General features: G+C 43.9%; 1 protein-coding gene across 2 annotated transcripts in view; it reads left to right on the forward strand.

Annotated features, from left to right (window-relative positions):
- The first annotated feature begins 7,979 nt into the window (after nucleotides 1-7,979).
- Nucleotides 7,980-17,099, forward strand: part of LOC127302059 (uncharacterized) — a 34,241-nt gene continuing 25,121 nt past the window's right edge. Inside the window, exons 1-2 of one of the 2 annotated variants that reach the window (XM_071820319.1) lie at nucleotides 7,980-8,135; nucleotides 8,279-8,500. In XM_071820319.1, the coding sequence (XP_071676420.1) occupies nucleotides 8,121-8,135; nucleotides 8,279-8,500 (237 nt within the window). In that variant the 5' untranslated portion in view covers nucleotides 7,980-8,120. Of the gene's footprint in view, nucleotides 8,136-8,278; nucleotides 9,008-17,099 lie in introns of those variants that run through there. The other variant, XM_051332407.2, reaches the window with a different exon arrangement.

Consider the following 17,099-nt stretch of genomic DNA (forward strand, 5'->3'; position numbering starts at 1 on the left):
AGCCACCCCTTAAACGATTTTTAATGTTTCGACTAGAGATGCTCTCACATGATGTACAAAATATTATACATTTTGTTAAAGAAATTCAAAAGCCACATTCTTAAAACTCAAAGTACATCTACATACACATCTCTAGTAATGTGTGTACCCATTTTTTCCACCATATCTTCTCATATGTTTTTTCTAGAATATGATGTCTTATATTTCATAGAACAAAGTTTTTCTAGAATACGAAGTCTTATATTTCATATAAAAAAAATCCGACGGGTAATACAATACCATAAAGTCTACAGCTCCACGCATCCAACTCGATGCATCGTCAAGCGTCTTACAACACACCCTCTACAAACGTCCTGATGAAAATGGCTAGCCTTGCCCAACATCCTACTAAGAGTGGTGAAGAGATGGAGCATGGAGCTTCTAGATCACGTCGCAGACCAAGACACCAACGTAGCACAACTAAGACTCCAAGGCAACCCGGACACCGTACGGCCCCTCTTCAGCCTAGAGGAGTTAACGAGTAGATATGATCATCCTTTGGACTTGGGGAAGACGCCGACCAGGTTGTATCCACCAGATCATACATTACGCCACGGAGACCCATGCCATGACCAGCAGCCAACACCGGTAGCGCATCACATTGCCCCAGACTCCAAATGTCACATCGGCCTCTCCCTAGGTAGCCTAGATAATGACTTCAATAAGAGAACGATGATGTGACGCCATCGATCATTTCCTTGTCCGGTGGACGGGGCGTAGGGTTTCCCTGGCACCGGAGGAGAGGAGGGCACATTTGGGACCAATACCATGCCCTTAGAACGGAAGCGACGCCCGTGGGCGTCCCCGTGGGTGGCGACTTGGGTGGTCGTTTACCAATTTTTTAGATTGCTCAAAATCAAAAAGGAAATAGGAGTTTTGCAGGGTTTAGATTTTGATGAAAAAAAATAAAAATAAAAATTCATTTAATTTTATTTGAATTCAAGATTTATTATTACTTATTCATTGTTGTTTAGTCAAATAATTGCTTGTAATTCAAAACTAAAGGCATGTGACATAATGGCTCAAGGGATAATAGGATTGATACGGTACTATTATCAACAAAGTAAAACTCCTCCGCCAAAAGCTCATCCGGGAGGAATGAAGAAGTTAAGCGTACTGCACTAGGAGCAGTCTGAGGATGGGTGACCAACCGAGAAGCGTCGGGGAGCAGTCTGAGGATGGGTGACCGGCCGGAAAATGTAGTTTGTTATCTTGCTCTCTTATAACTATTTGTTTTGCGAAAAATGTAGTTTGTTTAACTGCAATGAGAACTCTTAAGTCTTAACAACGATATGTTTACGATTGCTCTCTAAGTACGTCCAATATTTATTTCTGTAAACACAATCGACCTTATCCAAGATTAGGTTAATAGGGTAGTGAGTATTATGAGGCAGAATCAACGGTGAAGAGGGAGCTGCAAGGGCAGAAAACCAACGAGACCTTGTGCAGTGGTTAGAGTTATGTAGTGGAGCACAAGAGACAATGAGAGTGGGAGCGGCGACAACATTAGCCATTGTAGTCTATAGGAACACATTGGATCACGAATTCACCGGAGTTCAAGAAGATAAATGTATGTCCTAGCAAGGCAAGGCAAAGCAAAACCGTATTCGCCAACCATTTTTTTCCCCCAAAAAGTTGTATCATTCAACAAATATAACGTAGAATTGTATCAAGTTGCTCCATAGCAGTGCACAAGCCCATGGTACATAGTTAAAATTGCAACATAGTTTTTATCCCATGACAACACTGATCATGCTCTAAATTTCTAAAATGTACCAACTCAAATATTTTATCTCCATTCTACGCCAGGTAGAGATATCAAATAAAGTTAATCTAGACTACAATACTATATTTTCTTTCAATATATTTTTAACTTGAATAAATTTTATCTTCAACAAATGATCTAAAATCAAAACATAGTTTCAAAAGTATACATACAAGAACCGAAAGCTAATTCTCAACATTCTACGCTTAATAAAAAAATGTAATGAACAGTCAAAGCTATCCAAAATGTATGGAATTAAATGGTACATTTGATAAGTTGGGAATTTAAAATATTATAGATTATAAAATACTTACAACTTGAGAGCAGAAATGGCACATTTTTAATATGAAAGTAGGCAACATTTTTATTTTATGATAGCTTAAAGTTATCTATTGCTAATTAATCATGAACTGAAACCCAAAACTGCATTTTTTTCTTTATAGGTAGCTCACCGAACGTGCCGCTCGGTAACCCAAAACTGCATTTACTGCACCCTTTTACACATACTCCGTGAATTTACTCGCTATTAATCATAATGATAGTAGTATTATATTATTTTTAAGGCATCATAATGAAAAGAATAATTCAAAGAAAAAACTTCAACATATTATTTTTGGATTAACTGATTATCCTTGAGTTTTTAGCTGTGGTCATATGATTCATATGCTTGGCACATATTACATTGGGATATACTCACATAGTTTTGTTTGGTTCGTAAGCATATCATTTTTCTTCTTCTTAGTAAACTAAGTAAATTTTGTTCCCCAAGTATGCAATACGTTTAGTTTGTTCGAGAATTTGGCCCTTTTATCATCCATCCATAACCATACATTATCCCTTTGTTCAAAAAAAAGAAATTTGTAATTTTTTTCTTTACAAGTATTATTAAAGCATCTGCATTATTAGGAAATCTATGTCAAAACTATATTTTCGGTGCCTCCATCTTGAATATGTTTGATAGGATTTCCACATGTGATGCTAAATATTCTAGTGTTTCATTGTCTATTAAATATCTCAAGAGTTTTCTAGTACAACTATATTTGCTAGGTCAAGTGGTTAGAGTGTGTGCGGGTAATATGTGTTGCTTTACTGAGCCGAAAATTCTAATTAATTGCTAGGAAGTTACTACGACATGAGTTCCTGAGATAGGAATAGGGGCCATTGTCGAGCAATTTCTTGACCGGTTGTTTGTTAATCGTCAATGAAGCTATACACTACTCCCTCCCTCCCAAATTAGTTCCACATATTTGTGTAGATATGCACGTATCTAGATATGTTTTATTATATGTATACATGCCAATCTAGATAAATATGTGATATCTAATTCGGGACATAGGGAGTACTAACTTATTGATGTTAACTTTACGGATGAAATTGGTTTGAAGAATGTCCACTTTTACTTCCAATATACTTAACAAAGATTGAAAGGTCTGCCATTGACAATTTGTACAAGATATATGTGCGATTTCACCTCGCATTAAACAACGATATAATCATATTAAATTTGTGGTGTACTTGGAATCCATACGATCCTCGAGTGCTAGAAATTTTGAAAATGTGCCAACTCTAACAGTATGTTCCCACTGCGCACCATTTGGATGCCAGGTCCCATACCTTGCAAACATCTATTGGGTGGGTGTATAATGAGCGTTTGGCGAGGAAATAAGGGAGTGCGAAGAAGAGAAGAGCCCCAATAGCGTGCTAGACGCTAAGGCAATGCCCCAGCCTGTTGTGGTTTGTGAAATAAATCATGATACTAGTACTTTGCTTGGTGAAAAGAATATCATTTGGTATCGCGCTATGTTACGTTTACCGCAAGTAGGTGGTGGTATTATCATTATATTGACTGACATCATCCGTTTAGACATTAAAAAATCTCAGTCAAATCACAGACGAAAGCAAAATACTACAAAAACCAACAGCAAGACGTTGGTTATAACACGAAACCTATCATTCAAGCAACATTGCACAAATTCCGGCTTGTCGACGTCTAAATTATCCGCGGGCGTTCGTTTGCGTCGTCAGGCGGACGCTAAAATGACCGCGTGGACCGAAATGTCCGTTTGCGTCGGGGGCTACTTCCAGCGGTCCGACGTATTTTGCACATGCAAGTGTTTTTTGTGCTACGTCTTTTTATTTTTGTTGAATGAGCAAGTTCCAATCGAATAGATTATAGCCTAAACAATTCACTGGATACTTCAATCGAATAGGTTCAAACATATTTAACCTACAAAGAAGAATAAATTTTAAAACATATAAACTAAAACTATTTTTTGGCCTTCTTGTTAGAAGGTCCTGCCTCGTCGTCCAAATTACTGCGTCTCTTGCTTGTCACCTCCTCATCGGAAGAGGAACTGGAGGACGACGTGCCCGTCGAGGAGTTGAAACTGGAAGAAATGTCGTCTTCGTCATCGTCGTCGGTGAACGGACGACGACGACGACGCGCCGCCCGCGCCAGCGCCCTTGCCCGGGCCCTGGACTTCTTCCTTGCCGCCGCCTTGTCGTCCGCCGCCTCCTACGCCTCCAACCGGGCGAACTTGGTGTCGGAGTCCTTCTCCTCCTCCTACCCATCCTCCTCGTCCTCGGCGTCGTTGCCAGCGCCACCTCCGTCCTCCTCCTCCTCACTCGGCGTGGAGGCAGGGTCGTTGGGTGTGGAGCCCGGATCGCTTGGCGTCGCAGGGGATTCCTACCAATGCAGAAATCCGGGCGACTTTCCCTCGCTCTCCGAGTCCGGCGGCAGCGTGTAGTCGCTCATGGCGTGTCGGTGTTGGAGACGAAGAAGAAGAGGAAGAAGAAGGAGGCGATTCAACTTCAATTACCGTAGACGCAGGGGTTATAATCTGCGGGGATTAACGGCGGCGCGTATAATGAAGAGGCCGGCGGTTGCTCTTCCGTGGCGATTCGGCGCTCCATTGCGGCGGTTGATGGTTGATCATCGCGGTTGCCACACCGGCGGTTGACATTCGCGCGCTTGATGTGAATTCGAGGCCGATCGAACCTGGGACACTGCCATGAGGCCCGTGGGGAAGCGAGCGGACTCGGCGCGACCACGCAGCGTCCACGGAGACGCAAACCTGACGCATATTTGTGTCGCGTTTGCGTCTCCACGGACGCCCCGGACACGATGCGCCGCCCCGCTGGAGGTGGTGCCAGACGCATTTCCAGTCCGCGTGGACACAAAGGGTCGCTCAGCGTCCGTTTGCGTCGCGCGAGTGGAGTTGCTCTGAAACGGGGATCAGTCCATAATAAATTGCAGGTGGTCGCAGGATGATCTGGACACCGCCGGCATCGCATCACACGTCATTCACAGGTGGAAGTGGAAGTGCGTGCACATCACATCGCTGCCTGTTCCATCAGAGGTACGTACTGTGACTGTGAGCCGGGGCCCTCTCCACCGCCCCTAGCTGTGGCTCCACGTCACCGTCGCTTCAAGGTCATGGGCTCCAATCATGGCGGCCAGCAATCCCGTGGCTTCAAATGTGGCGCCAGCAATCCTGTGTTCGTGACATTTCCTTGTCAGTTTTACTAGGGAAGTATAGCAAGGATCACATCCGTCCACCGGTGATGGCAGCCACACATGGCACGGCCGCCGAAAGTGAGCTGCCACGGCGGCGAATATGCAGGCGGGGCCCGGCGTGACTGCCGGCCATGTCGACACCATACTATTTCTCTCAGAGTGATTTGGCACCAATCACACCAGCGGACCATCCTACCGGGCACTGAGAATTGCATGTTGGATGTTGGGCCTGGACTCTCTCCCCCCGATCGAAAGCAGCCTCATCACGACCGCTTTACACGTCACCTCCGAATGGCCGGCTCAAAGCGACGAAAACGACGCACGCGAGAGTAGTCCCACGAAGAGAAATCTGCCCAACTCGATCATGATCGGTTGATCGCCCTACAGGTGCCGAGACAGCAAGATCAGCTGATCTGGGAAGGAGAACCATCACAGAACGAGGAAAGATTACCTGCAGAGACGGTGAACATTTATTTTCTTGATACTCGATCGGTTGAGCTCATCTACCCGGCCATAACACCTTCCGGCAAAGCGCGGTGAGGAAATTCAATGAGGTGGCGAGGCGCCGTCAGTGCCAAATTGCCAATAATGTAGCGCTGATCGAGTGTAATCTCGCTGTCTCGCTGATGAAATCCCTCCGCCTTTTGCCTCATTCTGCAGGACCAGGGGTGATCTACCCCTGCGGTGCAGCGGTGATCACTTCGCTTGCGATGCATATATCTATGAAAGCTTTTTGGTAAAGGTGGCCGCCGGCCAAAGCAAGAGGCTAGCTAGACGAGACGAGCAACAAAGGTGACAGAGGCCTCCTCCTCTGCTAGCTGTTATAATTGCTGCGGGTGAACTCTGAAGCACCACACATGCGAGCTATGGCACTAGAACAGGGACGGGATTGTAGCCCTGATTGCTCGGGAGATTTGGAGATGTTTTCGCAAGAATATTTGAGGCCATCTTGACCTATACGAAAACTTGACGGATTTGCTCTAGATCTGTTGTAGTTACAAATTTAATCCACACTGTTGCAACAATGTGTTGTAATGTGCAGCGTGGTACACAAATACGTGAAAAAATAAAAACAAAAAATTGGACAGTACTAAGATGTGTTTCGACAGTTTATTTTGGTTACTGTAAAATCTTATTTTGCCGGTTGCGCTTCAGATATACACGGTTGAAATATACAACTTGCCTTTTTTTTGTTATGCACGAACAATCTTTTTTAATAAACACTTTTATGTTTTAACCTGTATTTCATTTTTTCAATTTTTTTTTGGTCGATTGGAGTACGTGGTGCAATTTCAAGTCGCTAATTTGGTGTATCGGTACATCTAAATTTAGATAAATATATGACATTTTTTATGGAGCAGATTAAGTACAAAATTTTAGTCGATTGAGTCCTTCGGGGGCATTCCATAAAACAAAATTCAGTTGACTCGACTGGGAGCCGTCATGCTCAAAACTTCAATCGTTAGAACATTTCTATACTAACTACATATGCAAGAATGTATAGTAATTATTTTTCAAAAAAGAGAAAATCGCGCGCACACCTTCAACAACCATAAACACTAATCAGAACGGTTTTGCTCTGTTTAGGTAGTGCTCAATCAAATCCTACATCATCCAATTGCATTGTGATTCATGCATATGTGTTTCTAGTTGGATCCCAACTGAGTTTTCCTCAATTGCAAGAAAAATACTCTAAACAATTAGATTTGGTTCATAATTCATGTTAGTAATGAGTTGCAACATGAGTCGTACCTGATAGCCACACTCTAGTCAGAACCACATCATACTCCTAGAGTACCCCAAAAAACACAAATATCACATAGCTGGAAAATAAAGTCTAGCTAGCTAGCAAGTAGCGTAGGACGGGTGGCCACCCCTGAGGTCGAGAGCTAACCAACATTATTCCAAGATCAAATCACCGCTACCCAGGCGCGCACATTCGTCGGCTCCAATTGCATTGTCCTCGCCCTAAACACGACAGCCGCCTCTGTTCACGCAACCGTAATCTCGTACAGAAACAAACACTAATCAATATATACGTTTTGATCCAGCTCACAAGATCGAATATCTCTCTCGCAATATGAGCGACGATTCGATGGCAATGACGGGGCAGAACGTGCAGTAACGATGAGAGTTTGTGTACCCGCCTCAAAGCTAGCCCTGCACGAGCTGAGCCCTCGTCTTACAACTCAAAAGCTAGCTTAGCTCCACTTGCCCCTGCGACGAGATCGATCAGATTTGCCCAGCGCTCACTTGGCACTTTCACGGCACGACGATCGATCCATCCATCTGTGGATGCATAGTGTGATCTACTGAATATGTGGCACGATCCCTGTCGGCCTCGCAACATGTCCAGCGAGATAAACTACACGCCGGCCGTGCATCGAAGTACTGTTGCTGCGCACCACCCTGATATGTTTCTTGGACCCTCTCCATGTGTCATGACTCATGGACGAGCGCCTTTAATTTGGTTTCTTGACGAACGTACGCTTGCACGTCGTCAGGACATGTTTATTTGCACATCCAGCTCGCAAGATTCCTGATGATCATGAGGTGGACTGGAGTTCAATAGTTTCTCGATGGATCTCGACATATCGTTTCATTTTTCTTTCGTGTGCGATTTGCGTTTGTGTTCTCCCCGTTTTGGCCTCCGAGGCCAGTATATATAGCCCCTCGACCCCGACTCATTGCTCCACACAGACAGGCACTCACACTCCGATCAGTCATCGCAGTGGCAGCGCACTAGCTTCAGCTAGCCACTCTCCTCCACTTGGGAATTTGCTTGCATCAACGACAGCAATGGCCACCGCTGATGTACGTAGCTTCCTCGTCTATTCTTTTCCACATAATCAGTATGCTCGGGTCGATGCATGATCAGTTCATGTTTTCCATCGATCTGTGTACGGATCGCCATGTCCGGGGGTGCTAACATGTGTGTGCGTCGTGCAAACGTGCAGGTCCAGAACCCGACTGCTGCGCTGACCGAGGAGGCGCCTGCTGTGGAGACACCGGCACCGGCCGTCGCCGCCGAGGAGGTCGCGAAGACCGAGGAGGTCCCCGCGCCGGTGGAGGCCGCAGCTGAGGTGCCTGCACCCGTCGAGACCAAGGAGGCTGAGCCAGCAGCTGTTGAGGCGGAGGAGACCAAGGAGCCAGAGCCAGCAGCCGCGGCCGAGCCTGAGGTCGAGGCGCCCAAGGAGGAACCAGAGGTAGAGGCACCAGCCGCAGTCGAGGCAGAGACCAAGGAAGCCGAGCCCGAGGCAGTGGCGGAGCCGGCGGTCGCCGAGCCAGAGGCCGCCGCTCCCGCCGTCGCTGAAGAAGCACCGGCGGCGCCCGCACCGGAGGAGGCGCCCGTGGCCGTAGCGGAGGCTGAGCCAGCCGTTGCGGCGGTGACCAGCGAGTGAGCTCGCGACCGCGCGCGGAGGAGCTGGCTCAGCGTCTCATGCCAGCCGTGCCACGGTGGCAGTCGATCGCGTGTGCTCCTACGTGGCACGGCGTGATGCTTAGTCAGCCAACTGAGTGGAGTGCTACTTTTTACTAGGTGTCGGGTGGTGTGAGCGGTGTCGCGTGACGTGGGCTAAATAAGTGTGGTCGAGTGTGGATTCCAGTGTCGGCGGCACTGCACTTCGCCGTGTGTCTGTTTCGCGTATGAATGCTGGATATCGAGTTTGTGTGTTGGCTGTGTGATATACTAGCACTAGCAGTGTTATGTCATGGATGATGTTGAGCTAATAACCCATCAGTGAGTAACAAAACCATTACCATTAAGTAGCTTACCAGGATTAGCCTTTTAGTTTGTGTTGGTATACAAATTACAGAGCAATTCGTTGTTAATTTTACTAGAGAAGTCCAACAAGGATCACATCCGTCGACTGGTGATGGCAGCCATACATGGTACGGCCATCGAAAGTGAGTTGTGACGGGAGATCACGGAAGTGGATATGCAGGCGGGGACAGGGGTGACTGCCTCACTGCCACAGCCGGCCATGTCAACACTACTATTTTTTTCAGAGTGATTTGGCACCAATCATACCAGCTGACCTTTCGCAACAAAAAAAAAATACCATCTGACCATCCTACTGGGTACCGGGGATGGTGAATTGGTGATACTGGTGCATGTTTGATGTTGGGTGTGAACTCTCTCTCCGAAAGCAGCTCCATCATCATCACTTTACATGTCATCTCCCGTACGAGTTGTAATGTAATTAGACTTGTAATTAACGAAAGATTACGTGTTCGAGTCGAACACTTGTAACCTGGCCCAATATGTAAAGACATTGAGAGTGGTTAGAATAGACTAGCCGCAACCTGCAGGTTAGAACAGTGGCACTGGAACGGCATGACGTTTGTAGATCGGCAGGCTTGTCATCGATACTACTATGATAATACTTGGAGAGCAGCGTTGTCAGTTAAGCATATCCTGCGAATGTAGGCGTTGATCACTGAACTGTGTTACCAAATCTCGTTGTCATGCTACGGTTGCTTATCCTCGTATGATTGATTTGACACCTTCAACAATAACCAGAGTTAGGTTGTCACAAATTTGATTTAGAGGATGGTGCTCAAATTTGATAGGTCAGGTTGAAGTTATGACGGTGGACGCGCTGCGGAAAATATGAAGCAATGTCATATCATTGCAATAGCTTTTTTCGTTGGAACCAGAAGAGAACCCGCTCTAGGTGATGTACATTAGCGGTCGAGCGTGGTGGCCCGTACCACTGTGCGGAGGCAAGTAGCTCGGGTGTCCGTGCGAAGGCAAGTTCTGTGGCGGGTAGGCGTGCAACAAGGACTTAGGTGGTAGGATTTATGCCGTAGCGCTGCTGAAGGTTGCCCAAGGCGTTGGGTCTAGACGCATGTGCAACACCAAGGATGCAATAGCAAGCTAGAGAAAATCGTCACCTAAAGTGTTCTCCTCTAGTGCACCTCGACAGTTGGCATTACACACAAGTGTAATATTGATTAATATTATAGTGGATTACTCATAGAATTTATTCACAAAAGTGTGACGTATTGTTCATCTCAACACAACTCTTGAGTTAAGGGTTTTTGATTAAGCAAGATAGGTTTTCTTGCAATCAAAGGATTATTCCTTTGATTGATTTGGTAGAGCTAAGTCAAAAGGTTATGACAAAAACATAGAATTGACTTGTGTTATGGATCACTAAGGCATGTCCCGAGTTTAGAATAGAGTATAGATTGTGTACGTATCTTCTTTCTTTTAAATAGTGGTCTTGCTCCACAAAAGATTTAGAAGATTGAATGTTTGTACCATTGTGCAAAGAAGATTTAGAGTAGTCTCCTATTCACAACTAAGTACATGTTTATGTACTATAGTTGTTTTATTCCCCTACTTTTGGATAGATGATTAATCCAATGGAACTTGGAAAATATTTAAAGGTTAATCCCATGACTTGGATAAGATTGGGTTGATCCAATTTGAGATTCACTAGATAGATTTTTCTACTTTTTCGTATTCTTCAATTTAAGACCTATGGTCATAGGATGGTATTCCTAGATCACTACAACTTGTGGAGTATCACGTCAGTAATCATGTCCTGCTTGTCAACTATCTATCTTCTACTAGCATCGACGGCTTATTCTAGAATCCAATTTGTCTCTGATAATTAACTTGGTGGTATGGATCATGGCTTAGGCTTCATAAAGGGATCACTAATGTTAAGGGATTCAGTTCAACTTGGTTTGAAATGTCTTCTCAAGTAATAGGCTTATCTCTATCTAGATAATAAGTTGTCAACAAGGTTTATTTTTACTAGGTTATAATTGAAGACATAAATCTGTTTAGGTCAAGTTGGTTTTGGATTTCTGGTGGAATAGGTTTAGGTATAAAGTTTATGGTAAAAAATCTGTTATAAAAATATACTTGGTTAAGGTAAATTAGGATAATGCATGACTTTAATGGTTTACTTGATACTTGATAATTTGTCCAGCATAAGTGATGATAGATACTAAGATGTTTAGATAAGATAAGATGGGATGAGATAAAATAAGTTAAGAATACAAATGATCTGATATTCGGTTGATTGATCATGTGCTAGAAAATTATTTAGCACATGTGTTAATTGATGGTTAGATAAGATAAGGTAAGCATCAAGTTTATTTGTCCCTTAAGAATGTGTTGTGTGTTTATTCACTTTTATTTACTAGTCTTACTTATATCCTCATAAAATAGAATTCTTCCAAAGGGTATTTTAAAGTTTTAACACTCAGCTTGATGAACTAGCTAGTCCTACGTCATCAGTTTGGGTGAAACTTCAATCAAAAAGTTTTAAATTTCCTTAGATTTTGCATACATTAATAAAATGCACATATCTATATTCTACCCATTCCGAGTCTCTCAAACTACGGGGTGTTATAGGCAGCTTCAAGTTGACGAAGACATATTCACCAAGATGGAGTTTGTTAAGATATGTGTCGAATATATGTACAAGTTATGCTACAGTTGAACTTATAATTACGGAAGTTTACGTGTTGGAGTCAAACACTTGTAACATGGCCTAATATATAAAGTCATCGGTAGTAGCTAAAATAAACTAGACGCAACATTTACGTTAGACACAAGATTAAGCTTTCGGGACGGTCCGGCGCCCATGGTAGTGGCGATGAGTGTGCCAATGGTATGTGTGGTGTGTTTTTACACATCTATGAATTTATCATCAAAAATACTCCCTCCATCTACAAATAGATATTTCACTTTTGTCTTTTTTTTTGATAAAGGATGCTCTATTACTTTGAGAAAGCAATTACATCCAGCCTCTGCACAACCAGGGTGCACACAGCCGTTTTATGAGTCTTAATTGGTCCATAAAAAGTCTAACTTAAAAAAAAAAACTAGGCGAAATACATATCGGAACGATGAAAGCATATAACGCCTAAGGTGTGGGTGGGGCTTCAATCCGTAGACTATGCTGCCACCCATGTAGGGAAAAAGTATCCCTCGCCGTAGTCTCCAACCGTGTACAGACCTCCGTAAATAGGTCTCGATTCTCCATGCGCTGAAGAGGTAACCACGAACGGAGAATACCTGTACATCTGTAGATGACCTGCAACAAAGAGCAATTTTTATCATTAAAAATCTTGTCATTTCTACTTAGCCAAAGCGCCCAGATAACTGCCAGCGCCCCCACCCTAAGAAGCAACTTAAACCTTGGCTCTATACCATGAAGCCAATTGCCAAAGACATTGGCCACACTAGTCGGAGGGTACAAGGTAGACGCTACTTGGATGACAGACCAAATAGACCTCGCAAACTGGCATTGGAAGAAGAGATGCTTGATTGTTTCATCATGTTGACAAAAAACGCATCGCTTACTTCCCGGCCAATTCCGCTTAACAAGATTGTCTTTGGTGAGTATAACCCCTCGACGAAGATACCATCCGAATATTTTTATTTTTAATGGTATCTTCATCTTCCAAAGTTTCTTATTATTATCCACCGGTATATCAGAATGGAGTATAGCATTGTACAAATATTTGACCGAGAACGAGCCATCTACGTGTAAATTCCACCTAAATTCATCCGGTTCAGATGATAAATTAATATCCTCCAGCCTTTGAATTAAGGTGTTCCACGCTAATAGCCTCTGTCCTAGCAAAACTCGTCTGAACATCACGTTCGGAGAAAAGGTAGCCATTACTGTAGCAATGGTATCCCCTTTACGATGAACGATACTATACAACGCAGGATACTGTTCACATAGGGGTGCATTGTCTAACCAAGCATCTTCCCAGAAACGTATCTGAGCTTCATTCTTAATAGAGAAAGTTCCATGGCGGAAAAAGACATTTTTCGTCGCCATTAGATCAGCCCAGAAGTGTGAATCCCCGGGTTTCCAAACCACTTGGGATAACGTCTTGGAGCCGATATATTTTCTCCGAAGAATAGTTTGCCAAATCCCATCCTCGGTAAGGAGCTTAAAAAGCCATTTACCCAGCAGCGCCGAATTCTTGACCTCTAAGTCATGAACTCCAAGGCCGCCTTGATCTTTGGGACTACAAACTATACTCCATTTAACCAGTCGATATTTTCTTTTCTCGCTGTCCCCTTGCCAAAAGAATCTGGATCGATAATAATCGAGTTTATGCAGAATTCCTTTTGGTAATAGGAAGAATGATAACATATACAGTATCATATTTGCTAGTACCGAATTAATGAGTATCAGTCTTCCTCCCAGGGACAGCAATTTACCTTTCCAACTGCTAAGGCGTTTCTGTAGTCTTTCTTCCACTATTTTCCATTCGGCAATTGTAAGTCTCCAATAATGAATCGGAATACCTAAATAGCGAATAGGAAACTGGCCTTGCCCACAACCAAACAGCTCCGTATAGAGGGATGTATCATCTTGGGCATCACCGAAGCAGAATAATTCACTTTTATGGAAATTTATTTTCAATCCCGACAACTGCTCAAATGCCACCAAAATTAATTTCAGGTTTTGAGCTTTACCGAGATCATGATCCATAAATAGAATTGTATCGTCGGCATATTGAAGGATAGATAAACCACCATCAACCAGATGTGGAATCACTCCTTCAATCTGACCATCAGACTTGGCTCGTTCTATAAGTATCGCCAGCATATCCGCCACAATGTTGAATAACATGGGTGATACCGGATCCCCTTGGCGTAACCCTTTTCGTGTTTGGAAATAATGGCCGGTGTCATCATTAACCCGAATTGCCACACTACCTCCAAACACAAAATCATTTATTAGAGCGCGCCATTCAGGAGAAAAACCTTTCATCCTGAGTGTCTGTTGAAGGAAAGACCACTTGACCTTGTCGTAAGCCTTTTCAAAATCTAATTTTAAAATAACCCCATTTAATTTCTTAGAATGCATCTCATGTACCGTCTCATGTAAAACCGCCACTCCATCAAGGATATTTCGCCCTTGCATGAAAGCGGTTTGCGATGGTCTGACGACATGATCCGCAACCGTATTTAGTCTAATGGTGGCCACTTTCGTGAAAATCTTGAAACTGACGTTTAAGAGGCAAATAGGTCTATATTGTTGTATCCTTTCTGCCTCATTAACCTTCGGTAACAAAATTACTTCACCAAAATTTAGACGAAATAGTTCTAGTTGTCCTGTGTGGAGATCACTGAACAAATCTAGAAGGTCCGATTTAATAGTGTCCCAGTAGGTTTGCTAAAACTCCGCTGGAAAACCATCTGGACCCGGTGCTTTGTTGCATTCCATCTGGAAAATTGCCTTCTGAACCTCATCCTCAGTGTAAGGTGCGGTTATGAAAGGACACGGATGTCGCCTAGAGGGGGGGTGAATAGGCGATTTAAAACTTTTACGAGATGGGCTTAACAAATGCGGAATAAAACTAGCGTTTACTTTGTCAAGCCCAATGCCTATAAACTATGGTTCACCTATGTGCACCAACAACTTATTCTAAGCAATGGTTCACCTATGTGTACCAACAACTTATGCTAAGCAAGACAAGCAACTTATGTGATAGCACGATATATATATAACTTCAAGCACGATGGCTATCACAAAGTAAAGTGCATAAGTAAAGAGCTCGGGTATAGGAATAACCGAAGTGACGCGGAGACAACGATGTAGCCCGAAGTTCACACTCTTGTGAGTGCTACTCTCCGTTGGAGCGGTGTGGAGGACAAGTCACTCCAAATGCACGAGGGCCACCGTATTCTCCTCGAGAATTCCCACCAAAAGGGATGTCCTCGATCCACTATGGGACCTTAGGAAGGTCACCGAACCCACACAAAGCTTGGGGCTATCTCCACAACTTAATTGGAGGCTCCCAACAAATTGCCACAAAGGCCTTGCCCTTGAAGATTCTCCACAACTTAATTGGAGTCCCCAAGAACACCACAAAGATGCCACAAAGGCCTTGCCCTTGAAGATTCTCCACAACTTAATTGGAGTCCCCAAGAACACCACAAAGATGCCACAAAGGCCTTGCCCTTGAAGATTCTCCACAACTTAATTGGAGTCCCCAAGAACACCACTAAGATGCCACAAAGGCCTAGAATCCGTCTAGGGTTCCAAGAACCCAAGAGTAACAACCTTCTTGCTTTCACCTCCACGAATCACCGTGGAGAACTCAAACCGATGCACCAAATGCAATGGCAAGAACACCACAAAGATGCTCAAGTCCTTCTCTCTCAAATTCCAACAAAGCTACAAAAGCTATTGGGGGAATAAGAGAGGAAGAACAAATAAGAGGAGGAACACCAAATTTCTCCAAGATCTAGATCTAGAGGATTCCCCTCACAAAGAGAGGGATTTGATTGGTAGGAATGTAGATCTAGATCTCCTCTTCCTTTTCCCTCAAAAAGATTCAAGAAGCATAGGAGGAGTAGAGGGAAAGGGAAGCTCTCAAGGTCAACAATGGTGGAGAGCACAAAGGGGAAGAGGTAGCTGCCCAAGGAGGAAGAAGGGGCCTTAAATACCCCCTCCCATCGAAATATGACCGTTTGGGTCAGCTCAGGCCGGATTTTCCGGGCCGGATATTTGCAAAATATCCGGGCCCCGAAAAACGGCTAAGGACATGAAAAAACTGCTCTCAGAATGGGGGCCGGACATTTGGCCGGATATTTGCCCGGATTTGTCCAAAAACTGGATTTTTCCGGGGGGCCGGATTATCCGCCCCAAACTTGGGCCGGAATATCCGCCCCCCTGAAAACTGGCAGAAACATCAAACTGAAACGGGCATAACTTTAGCATCCGGACTCCGATTTTGATGATCTTGGGCTTGTTTTAAAGCTAGGAACAAGCTCTACAAGATCATGCAGGAAACCATCATAGTCCAACAAGGGAGGATAGAAACAAATGATGAAAGGTTTGACCTATCTAAAAAAGACATACCGGTAAAACCTCCAATCTTGAAAATGCAACAAGTTGCCCGTGCAAAAACCATTCTTGATGAACTAGAGCTTGTCATGAGAATAAGCACAAGCTCTAAATCATCACATGGATAAGATCCAAATAATAACCAAGAAAGATGATGCAAGGATGCAAAGGTTTGAGCTCTCTCCGAACGATACGATCGAGTTACTCACTCGAGAGCCCTCTTGATAGTACGGCAACTAAACTATAAACCGGTCTCCAACTACACTATGAGACCGGTGAGAAAGAAACCCTATCAAGAGCAAACCTTATACTTGCGCATACCACTTGAGCTTGATGACGACGATCTTGACCTCAACAAGATGGAACGCCTTTCTTGCTTGTGTTTGCTTGACGAAGTCTTGTAGATTGCTCCCCCATAAACCACCATGGGAGAGCTTCTTCTTCGGCGCATCTTCACATAAACATGACCACCATGTGGATTGCTCCCCCATAATCCACCATGGGAGAGCTTCTTCTTCGGCGCATCTTCACATATCCATGATCACCATATGGATGGCAAGACTCAAGCAAAGGATCTCTTCGAGATGGCTCATCTTGAACTTGCACATCATTTCTTCATTCTTCATCATGTTGATGTCTTGAAGTAACTTGAGGGCTCACTTCATCTTCATCTTCAAGACATACTTGACACTTGATATCCTTCATCAATTTCTTCTTATTGCAACCTTGAAGCCAACATATGGTTCAAGAATTGCCTATGGACAACTCCTACAAATATAACTCAATGCAAACATTAGTCCATAGGGATTGTCATTAATTACCAAAACCATACATGGGGGCTCCATGCACTTTCAATCTCCCCCATTTTGGTAATTGATGACAATCTCTTTGAGAGGGTTTATATAAGGAATTTAAGTAACAAATAAGTTGAATCTAT

Source organism: Lolium perenne, chromosome 5 (genome assembly GCF_019359855.2).
Source record: "Lolium perenne isolate Kyuss_39 chromosome 5, Kyuss_2.0, whole genome shotgun sequence".
In the NCBI taxonomy this organism is placed as follows: domain Eukaryota; kingdom Viridiplantae; phylum Streptophyta; class Magnoliopsida; order Poales; family Poaceae; genus Lolium; species Lolium perenne.